At 42.3% G+C, this 14,461-nt stretch overlaps 1 protein-coding gene across 3 annotated transcripts; it reads left to right on the forward strand.

The window, feature by feature from the left end:
- Positions 1-2,886: 2,886 nt before the first annotated feature.
- Positions 2,887-13,605, forward strand: LOC125546418 (probable LRR receptor-like serine/threonine-protein kinase At1g06840). Of its 3 annotated transcripts, none has more exons than XM_048710677.1 (20): positions 2,887-3,380; positions 7,390-7,592; positions 7,769-7,922; positions 8,017-8,088; positions 8,182-8,253; positions 8,451-8,594; positions 8,677-8,748; positions 8,831-8,902; positions 9,229-9,303; positions 9,379-9,447; positions 9,574-9,642; positions 9,726-9,797; positions 10,046-10,132; positions 10,248-10,316; positions 10,695-11,188; positions 11,404-11,553; positions 11,880-12,163; positions 12,270-12,321; positions 12,455-12,705; positions 12,831-13,605. In XM_048710677.1, exons 2-20 carry the CDS (start codon positions 7,496-7,498, stop codon positions 13,323-13,325), a joined length of 2,850 nt encoding a protein of 949 aa, XP_048566634.1. In that variant the 5' UTR covers positions 2,887-3,380; positions 7,390-7,495; the 3' UTR covers positions 13,326-13,605. The 3 variants fall into 3 exon arrangements, with proteins under 3 accessions (XP_048566634.1, XP_048566633.1, XP_048566632.1); XM_048710676.1 differs by lacking the exon at positions 2,887-3,380 and adding an exon at positions 5,904-6,055; XM_048710675.1 differs by lacking the exon at positions 2,887-3,380 and adding an exon at positions 6,485-6,956.
- The last annotated feature ends 856 nt before the right edge of the window (positions 13,606-14,461 follow it).

The raw sequence follows: 14,461 nt of genomic DNA on the forward strand, positions 1-14,461 counted from the left end.
GCCATCAGTGCCAGTTCGTCTGACCCCTTTTGTTCCGGTTCCAGGCACGAACCGAGATCAATGGGCCTCGCTCCTGGCTCACAACCTTTATCCCGACTGGTGGCTGGAATTGGGACCAAATGTAGTCCTTTAGTCCCGGTTTTAGCCACCAACCGTGACTAAAGAGAGGCCTATATATACCCCCGCCCCTCCCCGCTAGCAGAGCAGTGCACTGCTTTGTTTTTTGGCCGGCCGTGGGAGAGCTTTGTGGTGCTCTAGCTCACCTCCTATGCACATGAGGTGTACGATGAAATGCCCGAGCAACATTTAAGCTTTCTCCTCTCGAAGCTCCTTGTTCAAGCTCCATTTTCCTCAAGATTTGTCTAGATTTGACGGTCCGTCCTGTTACGTCCCCGTCCTCACCGCCGTCGATCGCCCATGCCGATCTTGTCGCCGACACCACCGTGGTGAGCCTCTTGTTCTTATCTTCTTTAAAAAAAATTTACTTGTATGATTTAGATAGATACTTGTATAATTTTCTTACTTTTATTATTGTTTGTTATTATATAGTGCGATGGTTTTGGTATCCGCCTCTGTGGGCCCTCGTCCTGTCTATGATTCGGATGTGGTATATATTATCTTTTATAACAATTTGTTTCATTTAGTGTTTATGACAATTATGCCGACCAACGTGACATAGATGTTTTTATCTAGAAGGTATGTGAACCGAAAATTCTAGCCGACCCATAATGTCTTTTTTTTTTGCGGATGAACCTACCCTATTGTCGAGAGGTTAAATTTAGTTGAAAAAGAAAACAATTACTTGAATTTCTTTTTGAAAAGAATTGAGGCCCTCTGGAACCGGGACTAGTTCCATGTGTTTCTACTAGTGAACAACAACCATTTGTACTATGCACATAGACCTCACCCTTGAAAACCCGAGCACTCCCATGCCGAAATTATCGCCGATTCGCTCTCAGGACGGCGCTATTTTCAGCCCCTGGGAGGTCAAACGACTGGAGATGCTCTTAGCTTTAGAGGGCATCAGTGAACAAGCCCTCTTCGCACGCACACGTACAGTAAGGCAAAAATAATTTGCAAGCATGGTGTCATCCCCCCTCGGAAAAAAAGAAGAAGTACAATTCTGTTTCTACCTCTCGCACTCAGCTCCCTCTCGATCCGATCTCTCGCTCACCAACCGGATCGTTGAACGTCGCGCGCTGCCTCTCTCCCTTGCAGTCTCTCTCCCTCGCATGCATTTCTAAATTTGTTTTGTCAATATTCTAGCTAGCAATGTGTAACCTCCATGTGTATAAGTAGTACAGATCCTGGGAATGCCAGCTTTGAGAAAAAAAAATAGGGCCATAAGCATATCTCGCACGTCACACTCTATCTAGTTTGATGTATTTGCATGATAATATGGTAGCAGAATCATTCATGATTAATGTTGCTGCCGAATTATGCCCTTCATTTAATCCCAGAATGAAACTAAAGGCATTTGTTTTAAACAGATTTTTTTTGTTTGCGGAGGGTAAAAAGAAAATCCATGAATAAGAAAGAATATTTCACAGGTACGAGTTCATCCCGCATCTAGTGCCTTTTTCACCTTAAAAGCGGTGCCGGCCCATTTAGTGCCTTTTTCACCGGTTTCTCATTTTTAGTTTTCAATTTTCATTTTTTAAATTATTTTAATTTAAAATTTTCATTTTGTTAATTTCTTGAACGTTTTCACAATTTTTTAAACTTGATTCTATTCAATTTTTTGTGAACTTTTGAATTTTTAAAATTCGTTAAATTTTTTCCTTAAACTTTTTCAATGCTTTTTAAAATAATTCATGATCTTTTCAATTTATCGAACCTTTTTGTCAATTTTCATGAACTGTTTTAAAATTTTTTGTTTCTTAATTTCTGAATTTATTTTTCAAATTTCATGAACTTTTCAATATATTGAACGTTTTTGTCATTTTTCATGAATTTTTATCAAATTGGTTGTTTCTAAGTTTTGTGAATTGTTTTCCCAAATTTTCTAAACTTTTCCAATTTATTGAAATTTTTAAAAAAGTTATGAACTATTCTTAGTTATTTATTATTTTCCCATTTTTGTGAATTTTTCCCAAATTGAAAACTTTCTAAGTATTGAAGTTTTTTTTTAAATTCTTCAACCTTTTCTCAAATTTGTTAACTTTTTTCAATATTCGAAAACTTTTTTATACTTATTGAACTTCTTTTTCAATTTTCACGACATACTTTAAAATTTGGTAAACTGTTTTCGTTTTTGTGAAATTTTATATTTTTCAAATTCATGAAATATTTTCAAATCCAAAAACTTCTTTTGAACCCATGATTTTTTTAAAAGATCACATTTTTTATTTTAAAAGTCAACAATGGACTAGTCAACCGCGACCGATGAACTATGGACCGAGCTACCAGGAAAAACTGTGCATCACAGAGTGAGCGCTCCCCTATTGTTTTGTACCGGCCGACAGGCGAAGGCACTGCATTCGCTAAGTCGCGCTTAAGGCGCCGAAGAGGAGGGCTCTATGAGCTCACAAGGGGCCCATGCAAGGACTAGCAACTGATACAAGGCTGAAGTGTGATGCATTGAACAACTCGACTCTCCTCTAAGAACAGCTGAATCCATCTTTTTTCTTAATACTCCCTCCGTTCCGAATTAATTGTCTTAATTTTGTCTAGATACAGAGATATCTAGCACTAAAATGAGTCTAGATATATCCGTATCTAGACAAATCCAAGGAGTAATTCGGAAGGGAGGGAGGGAATAGGTGATCTACTCCCTCTCTTACGAAATATAGGTCGTTTAACGATCTACAGTGCAAATTTTGCCAAGCTACGAATTTTCGCGACTTTTCCTTTCTACCCTCACCAGTCGCTCCCCGTCGCCGCTCTCTCCCCACTCGCCTCTCTCTCTCTCTCTCTCTTGCGCGACGCTGTCCTCCCCGTCACCGCCCTCTCCTTGTCGATGCTCCATCTCCCCCCCTCTCACCGGTATCTTGCTCTGCACCGCGGCCTAGCTCACAGCTCCCCACCATCCTGATTCATGTCGCACCGCTAATCCGCCTGCAGCAGCAGAGACACAAAGCTTCCATTTTTATGCGCCGGCGATGCGCTGCTGGGCGAGGAGGAGCTGCATCCGCGTGCGCTGGTGCTAGATCTCAATGCGCCGGCGCTCGATCTGCTTTGTGGAGAGGCGTGAAGGAGGCGCTGAAGCGGAGCCCGAGCGGCGCCGGCGCGGGCGTGAAGACGGCGGCGTGGGGAGCTGGAGCCCGAGCGGGAGGAGTTGGAGCCGCATCTGGACGTCGCCGTGATGAGGAGCTGGAGCCTCATCTGGACGCCGCCATGAGCTGGACTTCCCCCGACCACGACGACCCCGACGCCTTGAGGTTTGTTGATGCTTGAGCTTGCTGTAATGAATGGATTCTTCTTGTACTTCAGCTTGACTGTACTCCAGAGGCTGGATGGATGATGGGGTAGGATTAGTTAGTGGATGCGTTAGTGAGTCTGGATGGAGTAGGATTAGTTAGTGGATCAGACCCAGATTAGTTAGTGGATGCATTAGGAGTAAAATTCAGTAAGATGTGTACTGTCTCAAAATTTAAGAAGTCCAGCTCTGAAATTCAGTAAGATATGTACTGTACTCTCTGAACTCTGAAGTTAATGGATGGAGTATTTGAACTCTGAACTCTGGAATTTGTACTGTCTCAAAATTCAGTAAGATTTGTATTGTACTTGAGCTCTAAAATTCAGTAAGATTTGTACTATACTTGAGCTCTGAAATTTAGTAAGATTTGTACTGTCTCAAAATTCAGTATTTGTACTCGTTAATGTATTGCAGTAGCTGATGCAAGCTGATTTAGGAGTACATCATTTAAAGTAAAGAATGTGCAAGTTTACTGTCAAGTTTCTGGAGTTCCTGTAGTAGCCCTACTGTCAATTTCCTGTTAACTTGCTACCCCTGTCAGTTTCCTGGAGTTCCAGGAGTAGAGTAGTGCACTGCTCTTGTTTGAGTAATTAACTGAAACCTTTTCAGTTAATTAAAATTTGTTGTATACTGCTTGCTTGCATCAGTAGTGCACTACTCTTCTTGCTTGCACTTGAGTGCGCGCACACACACAAGGGTAGCTTCAGGCTCTCTCCTGGCCATGGAGCCATGGGCTGTGAATATTAAGCACGAAACAGGGGTCTCCTTTCCTCTTAAGCAAAGTAAGTACTCCATTATGATGCAAATTGTTGGAATATCTTTCTGAAATTTTGAAAAAGGAATCAAGACCTACAGTTTTACCCAATTTGTCATTCTTTCTGTATGCACACATTTGGCATTCTTCTACTCTTATCATATTGGCGTATTTGTATACTCCATTTTGGCATTTTTGGCATTCTTCTGTCTACACACATTCTGAATTTTGGCATTTGGGAGTATTGATATACAGTTTTACAGGGAGTATTTTGCACTGAAAATTCTGCCAAATTAGTAGCAAGTCTGTACACCGTACAATAATTTGAACAAATACTGATGGAGTATCACTTGAATCATTGGCAACAAATATCTTGAATTACTCATGTCTTGAATTATTGGCAGCAAATACTCCATCAGTACATCTATTGAATCACTGGAGTATCTCTGAATTGTGATACTGATGGAGTACTCTTGTCTTCAAATTATCAGTTCAAATTTAGTGATATCTCTGAATTATACTCCATCAGTACTGCCAGATTCAGTTAGCTTGTTCACATTATTTGTTGAATTATCGGCAGCAAACATCTCCTGAATCAAATGCAGGCAGCAGCTCAGGTTGAGGAGATGAACCTGGGCAGCTGCCGAGCCCAGCAACAGCTTGAGGAAGAGCCTCGACCTGGGCGTGCACGTGCCAGGAGGAGCTCCTGGACGTGGGAGAGGAGGAGTGTCTGGGCTGGAGGTGGAGGCGCCTGGACCTAGGCGCAGTCGCTGGATGTGGGGGCAAGGTGAGGGCGGAGGTGGAGGGCGAGGGCGGAGGTGGGGGCGGAGCTGGAGGGCTGAAGGTAGAAGACGAAGCAGGATTCAAGTTTAAACTCGGGGTAGTACAATCCTTTTGCACGATTTCACCTGGTCGGAACAAGGTCGCCAGCGACCTATATTTCGGAACGGAGGGAGTATATTACGTACTCCTAGTAATTGAATGGTTCCATGATTTCTCGCACGTGCTTAATTACCATGCAGATGCAGATGTGATGTGAAGTTGGATTAAGGTTGGTTTAATTATTCGGCATTGTCCTGTCCCGCGTTTTATTAATACTCCCTCTATTTCAAAATATAGTGCGCCCGCGCTTTCCGAGGTCCAACTTTGATCATAAATTTAACCAATGAAACCAGTGATCGGTCTTGGTAGTTAAATTTACGGTTAAAGTTGAAGCACGAGGATAGAGGAAGCACTACATTGTGGAATGGAGGGAGTACCTCATTAATTATTAATGATGAGATGGCTTGGAAGGAAAATGCGTATTACAAAGTAGTGAGACGGGTGGATGGGCAGGCCGCTATTTGACTGCTTCGTCCTGTTGACTCTTAAGATTTTACGAAGTCACTGTAGGCGCCTCGTAGTTGAGGAGAACGTTTCCTCCCATTGAAAGCGTATCGTCGGAATTTCTGAAATAAATCCAGGATAAATGCGAGCACCAGGATTTGAACCCTGATGGATTGGGAATACCACTGTCCACCTAATCATCTCAATCAGAGGTTGGTTCGCAATTTACTTTTACTTAGAAAAAAAGGAAGATAGTGTTGGCATGGTTTTGTCATGTGAAAGAGGGTATACTCCTTGGTTTGCATAAATAAATAAATAAATAAATAAATACAGTAAATAGTTAGGGTTTAATTTGTGTGACCAACAAACACATCACATTGTGGTGCGGGAGGGAGGGACCCAGGTGTCACTCAGGTGAGACTAGCATCCATCCTACCTCCCTCACCCAACCCTACCCACTGGCCACTGCGCGACCTGAGGTTGGGTTGTTCCCGTCGTGGTGGGATTGCGGCGGCAACGGTAGAGAGGGAGCATGGGCAGTGGCGGCGAGACTTCAGGTATTCCTTCCCATGCCCCCTCCCCCTCTCCCTCTCCCTCTCCCTGTTGACTCCGTCTTATTCTGCCTGCCTGCTGGTATTATGATAGGGTTGTCAAAGTTGGATTAGATTAGGTTTGTTTTGCTGGCCATTGATGTATGGAGGGAGGGAGGGAGGGAGGGAGGAAGCTACCTTGCTTGGTTCGGTTGACATCAATATGAATATGAATGGGAGGGATGGATGGATGGATGGATTCAATGGCCGGCCAAAAGTACTAGGGAGTATTACTAGTCGTCGTCTGAGGTGGGTGGTGAGGTCAGTCAGGGGAAGCAGCAGGGGAGGGGAACAAATGGTGAGGCAGGTGCCACCAACCACGATTACCCTACTACATTAGTAGGGTAATAACATTAGTCAACAATTGCCCTGCCTCCCTCACTTTTCAATTGCTTGCTTTCCCAACTTCATTTTCAATGCCTTTTTTTTGCGTGGAAAGAAAAAAAGAAAAAGGATTGATTTGTTCCTCCTTTGTCTTTGTGGTTGGTTGGATTGATTGATTGATTGATTCAAAGCAAGGACAAGGAACTGGTCTTCACTTGTATTGGATTGGATTGGATTCAACAAATTGAGCAAGAAAGATCAGAGAAAAAAAAACGGCTGTCCCTTTCCTCCCCATTAATCCCCTGCTCTGCTCTGCTCCCCAACCGATCACAATAGAATACTTGACAATTCTCTACTCGACTCCCTCCATCCGTGTTTGTTGCTTACTTACTCCTTGCATTTTTCAATCATTCTTCTTCTTGGTGCATCCCCAACCATCCCTCCCTTCTTCTACCCTTTGCTTGCTTGCTTGCTTGTCCTTTCTGCTGCTGCGGAACCCTCGGCCTATCCCAGTCCTCAGTTTTCCGGTTCTTACCATTACCAGGTGAGTGAGTCCAGCTTCGTCCGTTTCATCGTTCATCTCTATGCTTCCCTCCTTCATGCCATGCTATATATCAAACAATCAATCTATCGATGATGCTGCCTTTCCTTCCATGATTGCTTGCTTGCTTGCTTGTTACCTTCCTTCGCGCTATCTCACAAGGATTTGCTTGCTTGCGCTGCTCTCAGCAACACCAAAATTATTTTCATTCTTTGTATGCTTCTTCCTTCCGCCAAATTCTCCTTTTTATGTGTATTGCTCTTACTTTGGGGTGCTCGCCAAATTCTCCTTCCTTAGAGACTGCATGATTTTCCCTCCCACACAACCGCTCCTTACACAACAAAACCCCCAAATACTACTATAAGATCAGCACAACCACGCTGCTTTCTGTATCTCTGGATCATGACAAGTAACTGTTGTTTCTCCTTTTTTTCAGAATATGAAGACCGCCATCACAGAGAGCCTCCTGCATTGCTGAAACCTGAATATTACTTACTGCCAACAACTTGGGGGAATTTTCTCCTCTCCTCTGCAACGGCGCCATGCTGCCCTTGTATATCTGCTCTGCTATCTTCACATTATTATATTTCGCACATGTGCAGCAACCGACGGCTGCACAGATCACAGCACCATGGGAAGGTAAAATCCATCCATCCATCCATCTTAACCACCACCATACATACCTCTTTTAAATTTTTGTTTGGTATTGTACATATTCTTCTTATGTTTACATTCTTCTATATCCTCCTTGCATTATCATGAGAGCTAGAGAATGACTAACTAGTTGCTCTGCATTTCATTTGGTTCAACTGCAGTCAATGCTTTGAGAGCTATAAGAGGCAGCTTGAGTGATCCAAATGGATTTCTCAACAACTGGAACCGTGGAGATCCATGCGTCGCGAATTGGACCCGTGTTATCTGTTACAACGTAACAGCAAAAGATGATGGTTACTTCCATGTGCAAGAACTGTATGTCATCTCTCATATATATCCTTCCTGTGATGGAAATATGTTTCACTTGGTGATTGATATATTTTTCCTCCTACTATATATGTGGTTACAGGCAGCTTCTACGGTTGGGTTTATCCGGGACTTTAGCTCCTGAGCTTGGCCAGCTTTCCCGCATGAAAATTATGTAAGTGGAGTCGGTTCAGCTGCGTAATTATCGCATGGATTGCACAATTAATGAAGGGGGGGACTGACTACTTCTTTTAATTTCCTTTCAAAGGGATTTCATGTGGAACAAAATCACTGGGAGCATTCCTAAGGAGGTCGGCAACATTACTTCTCTGGAACTATTGTAAGTCGCTCCAAATCTACACCACTGATTGATTTGATTACAAACAAACATGGTCTACCTGAATCAGTTTCCTTCATATCCTTCCTGTTGGACATGGTGGTTATCATTTTCCAATAAATACTTGTTCCTCTTACCCTGAGATGATTGCACAATTGATGTTGCTCATGTAACAATGTGTCCATTGCTTATGTTTGCAGGCTCGTAAATGGGAACCAGCTGTCTGGTTCTTTACCAGATGAAATTGGCCTCCTTCCTAATCTTAACAGGATTCAGATTGATCAGAACAATATATCCGGACCCATACCTAAATCATTCGCTAACCTGAACAAGACCAAGCACTTGTAAGTAGAATATGTTTTTGCCTCTCTGTTAACTTGTAATCGTGATCCTTGTTACCCTAATGGATTTCCAATTTCTGTGCAGTCACATGAACAACAATTCATTGAGTGGTCAGATTCCACCTGAATTGTCAAGGTTACCTTCACTTGTTCACATGTAAGTACCTGACCTGACCACTGCACCCACCATAATAATTGTTTTTCATATATACCCTACTGACAGTATAATTCATTTGCAGGTTGTTGGATAACAATAACCTATCGGGCTATCTCCCTCCAGAATTAGCGCAGCTACCGAAACTGCTCATCATGTACGAAGCCTACTATTGTGCAGTAGTTTGAATATTATTCAATCCTTGATCATGAATCGGACTAAAATTTTCGGTTGTAGATGAAGCTCATGAGAAGTAGTTCCTCTGTATTTGTTTTTCTGTAGCTTAAATTAATACTAGTTACTAATCGGACTAGTGTTCTTTATGATAACTTGCTCAATAGTAATACTGGGAAGTTGCTTTAACTGGCATTAGCACAGTTATTAGTTGTTTGGGATTACTTATGATTTCACCCTGACCTTTACGGCTTTATTTCCTGCCATCAGTAAACCACTAGTAATTACGTGTTTTCAAAATGATTCCAGCCAGCTAGACAATAACAACTTCTCGGGAAGCTCGATTCCTCCATCTTATGGCAATATCACCACACTTCTGAAATTGTAAGTATGTTGTATATCTGTCTGCCTTGTTTAGCTATCTGCTCACATGACTAATGGATATGGTCCCTCCATCAGGAGTTTGAGGAACTGCAGCTTGGAAGGCCCTGCTCCTGATGTCAGTGGAATACCGCAGCTTGGCTACTTGTATGCATCCAATTCTGAAACTGCATATTACAGTACCTTATATGGAACAATCTTATACTTGCTCTGATCTCTCTTTCTTTCTTTCTTTCTTTCTTTCTTTCTTTCTTGTGCTGGTGTTTCTTTCAGGGATGTTAGTTGGAATCAGTTGACGGGTCCCATACCATCCGGCCAACTAGCAAGCAACATAACTACAATGTATACAACAAATAAAGCTTGTGCCATTTTGTTTCATAGAAACTTCCATTTTAAGTTTGCACTCACTTTTGCAAGCTGTGCAGAGATTTTTCCCACAACCGTCTTAACGGTTCTATTCCTGCAAGTTTCTCCGGCCTTCCTAATCTACAAAGACTGTAGGTCTCACAGTGCTCTTCTTCATTATTTGATATGTACCAAGGAGAACTTTAGAGGGGGGATGCTCTTCTTCATTATTGCTCATTCGGTCAATAGTAGTGATAATATAGTTAACATCAGTCTAACAAAGAAGTTGACTAATCATTGTTACTCCTTAGGGCCTGCTCGTCCATAATAGAGCACTGTTGATGAATGTTCAGTCGAATCAGACAGCTGACCTTATTTTATTTTTGTGGTGTTGATTCAGGTCATTGGACAATAATAACTTGGATGGCTCTGTTCCATCTGATGTTTGGCAAAATATCGATTTCAGTGGAAACAGAACCCTGATATTGTAAGGCCATCACAAGTTGAACCTTTTGTTTCACCTCTTTGACTCCCGAGAACGGTTTAATTAGCATATTTCTTTGGAACTGATAGTCTAATACTCTCCTTTGAATATTTTGCAGGGATTTCCACAACAACGGTCTCACGAATCTGTCAAATCCTCTTACGCCCCCTGCTAATGTTACCATCCTGTATGCATTTCTACTGAACAATTTCTTTGTTCATTTTAAAATTAGAAAAAACTTGACCTACTTGAACCATTAGAAAGATTCTATGTTGACACCCTGGAATTGGTCAGACAATCTTTGTTTGATAAAAGAAAAAAATCTGCTGTTGACTGGTACTATAGCTTGAATAGTAGTCTTAACTTCCACATGTTATCTACGACTATATGCTGCAACTACATACTGGATATTTAACCTCACAATTCGAAAAAAGAGTTTCATTCACACGATTAAGTGGAGAAACAATCGTGTTGGAGTTTTCAGACCCATTTATTTGCTGCAGCAGATTTATTTGACGTTGCCAGTACCTCATATACATTTCCTTTATGCACATGGCATGTTTAGGTTATCTGGAAACCCCGTATGTCAATCCCAGAACCAACTGAACATAGCTCAGTATTGTCAATCAACTCCAGAAGTTACCGCCGAAGGAGGCTCCATAGATAACAGCACACTTTGTGCGCCATGCGCAACCGACTTTCCTTTAGAAAGCGTACTCAAGGCTCCAAATCCATGTTCATGTGGCGTTCCACTGTACGTCGATTATCGGCTGAAGAGTCCAGGATTCTGGGATTTTGTTCCCTATGAAGCGCAGTTTCAGGAGTACCTGTCGTCGGGGCTCTTTCTCAACTCGTACCAGCTGGAAGTTACCACTTTCATGTGGGAAGAAGGCCCAAGGCTGAAGATGACGCTGAAGCTGTTCCCAAACAACACCATTCTTTTCAATTCGCGTGAAGTGGAGAGACTGAGATACATGTTCACAGGGTGGCTCATCGCGGACTCGGATATATTTGGGCCCTATGAGCTTATCAACTTCAACCCAGGGTGGTATGAGAACGGTATGTATGCATGCTATTTTATCTTCACTCCACTCCATATTCCGTTTCGTTGCAATCTTTTGTCGCGATGTTTGTATCAGTGATCAACACGTGCCTACAGCCGTACAGCAGAGCAACATATAGTAGCTTGTTTTCTTAAAATCTTTTCTAGTTAGGGTTACTCGTGGTAGAATTATTGAAGAGATAAGTCACATTTCCCTATGCTTTCTTTTCAGTACTGTCGCGTGGTACAAAGAAAAGTCTCAGTACAGGTGCCATTGTTGGTATTGTCATCGCAGCATTTGCTGCAGCGGCAGTTCTGTCATCACTCATTACTCTCATCATATTGAGAAGGCGTTCAAGACAGTTTTCAAAGAAACGCACCGGTAAGCCCCTCATTTCTACCTTCTTTGGTCTAAAACTGTTAGATGATTCAATCTCGTTTTCAACAAAGTGTAATAATAATGTTTCAGTAGTCCACTTTTATTTATTTATTACTCCCTCCGTCCCATAATGTAAGAACGTTTTTGAAACTATACCAGTGTAAAAAACGTTCTTGTATTATGGGACAGAGGGAGTAGAACACACTTCTTTTTGCTTCTGATTTTGTTAATTAGTACAGAGTTGCGGCACTGTACATATTGTTCTTTTGACTTTTCAATATGAGTTTGCTATTCAGTTGCACGATGAAAATATTCTATTGGCTTTGCAGCGAAAAGGATTCCGATGAAAATTGATGGCGTGAAAGACTTCACTTTCGAAGAATTATCAAACTGTACAAATGATTTCAGTGAGTCGGCACTAATTGGTCAAGGAGGGTATGGAAAAGTATACAGGGGGGTGTTGGCTGATGGAAAAGTAGCAGCAATAAAACGTGCACAGGAGGGATCTCTTCAGGGTTCCAAGGAGTTCTTCACGGAGATAGAATTGTTGTCCAGGCTGCATCACCGAAACCTCGTTTCTTTGCTTGGCTATTGCGACGAAGAGGATGAGCAGGTTGCTATTTTCCCCTGCAACTTTTGTTTTTCTATAAACTAATAATCAAAACTACAAATGTTGCTATGATGATACAAACATACTAATAAAAAAACATGTATTGCAGATGCTGGTGTACGAGTACATGCCAAATGGTACTCTACGTGATCATCTTTCAGGTTAGAACTTGTTTTCGATCTGTAGCCACCTCAAAATTATCATGCTTTTTTGGTCGCTTGCAAACTATTTTTGCCTGTCCTGTGTCGAAAGTTGCTCTAACTTGCCGGTGCTTCATTTACGTAATACTAACAGCTAAAGCTAGAGAGTCTCCAAGTTTTCCCATGAGGCTACGAATCGCACTGGGATCATCACGGGGCATCCTGTATCTGCACACGGAAGCCGACCCTCCGATATTCCATCGCGACATCAAGGCCAGCAACATCTTACTGGACTCCAAGTTTGTAGCCAAGGTTGCTGATTTCGGCCTGTCGCGGCTTGCTCCGCTGCCAGACACAGAGGGGAGCGCCCCTGGCCACGTGTCCACCGTCGTCAAGGGCACTCCGGTGAGCAGACTCTTCTCTTATATATATATATATATATATATATATATATATATATATATATATATATATATATATATATATCTGCATTATTGATTGGTTGAGTTGGCTTTGTGTACAATTGGCAGGGTTATCTTGACCCGGAGTATTTCCTGACGCACAAGCTGACGGACAAGAGCGACGTGTACAGCCTGGGCGTGGTGTTCCTGGAGTTGCTTACAGGGATGCAGCCCATTTCTCATGGGAAGAACCTTGTGAGGGAGGTTGTGGCGGCGAACCAGTCGGGGATGATCCTGTCGGTGGTGGATCTGCGGATGGGGGCCGTGCCGGGGGAGTGCGTGGAGCGGTTCGCCGCGCTGGGGCTGCGGTGCTGCCGGGACGAGACGGACGCGCGGCCGTCCATGGCGGAGGTGGTCAGGGAGCTGGAGACCATCTGGCAGATGACGCCCGACACGGACGGTGTGCCCTCGGAGTCGGTGGCCATGGACCCCACCCACACGCCGGCGTCGTCGTCGACAGCAACCGGGTCTCGGACGGGCAACGAGCAGTACGACATGTCGACGTCGGACGTGTCTGGCAGCAACCTTCTGAGCGGCGTGGTGCCCAGCATCAACCCTCGCTGAGAAAGATGAATTGTTTGTTTGTGTGGAGCCTGCATATGTATATATATGGTTGCTGGTGTATGGATGTGTGTAGTATGTGTCGTTTGTGCTTTTTTAGGAATTGTGCTCTGCTGCTGCTGGTAGAGATTTTCGTTAGAAATTTGTGATTGTTCAAATTTCCATTTGTGTTTTCGCTGCTAGTCAGGAGTATTAGGAATTTGTGAGCTATTAGAAATTTGGTTGAAATTTGTGATCGTTGATGTTTCTATTCCCTTGTGTAATTTGCTTCATTTGGTAGAAATTTCCATCTTCTGGAAAGTGCGTGCATTAGGAAGGAATAACAAACTCGCCTACTTTTTTTTTTTGAAGCAATCGTATATTTCATTAGACAATTTGTTCACAGAGATTACACATATGGTCACCGTACGAGACAAAAAGGCTTGTCAAATGAAGCTCACAAATTTCACAAGAAGTAAAACTATTATTCCATCCAAACAAATGAAGCTCACAAATTTCAACCAAATGAAGCTCACAAATTTCTAATAGCTCACATTGCCCTGTAAGTTGTGAAAATAGGAATAACAAATGAAGTGTGTTTAACTAGTAGGACTTTTACAAGCTTGCATTGTGTTTGAAAATAGGAACATGCTTATGTGTAATCTTGGGGATCCTCAGATACAATTCAGATAGATATTGGCATTGCCTACAACTCTGCTCAAGCAGCAACACTAAAGAGTCTATGCATGCTCTGTGCTGCCGCATGACTAAAGAGTGTGCAATGGCAAGTCAAGGGGGTGACTTCCATATTTCAGCTTAGGACTTAATTTATTTTATACTTTATATATAAAGTTAATGAAACTGAAAGTAAAAAAATGAAAGGAATGATTTTTTTATACTTTATATATACACGGATTTCAGTGTTTATACTTTATAAATTTCAACCGGGTCTCGGCCTGGTCTCGGCCTGGCGACAATCTTCTTAATTTATTTTATACTTTATATATACATGGATTTCAGTGTTTTCACAAGGTTACTGATGATTACTAGCAGGGATGGCATGCAAATAGTTACTTTTCATAAAGTTAAGAGAAAAGTATACTTTTCGTCCCTCAACTCTTCGCAAAGTTTAGTTTTCGTCCCTCAACTCTAAAACCGGA

The sequence above is a fragment of the Triticum urartu genome, chromosome 3 (assembly GCF_003073215.2).
Source record: "Triticum urartu cultivar G1812 chromosome 3, Tu2.1, whole genome shotgun sequence".
Lineage (NCBI taxonomy): Eukaryota > Viridiplantae > Streptophyta > Magnoliopsida > Poales > Poaceae > Triticum > Triticum urartu.

Coding starts and splice junctions, on each gene's coding strand:
- LOC125546418 (XM_048710677.1), top strand. CDS start 7,496: ATGCTGCCCTTGTATATCTGCTCTGCTATCTTCACATTATTATATTTC. Junction 11,554..11,879: donor GTTTTCAAAGAAACGCACCG/GTAAGCCCCTCA, acceptor TTGGCTTTGCAG/CGAAAAGGATTCCGATGAAA. Junction 12,164..12,269: donor GCGACGAAGAGGATGAGCAG/GTTGCTATTTTC, acceptor CATGTATTGCAG/ATGCTGGTGTACGAGTACAT.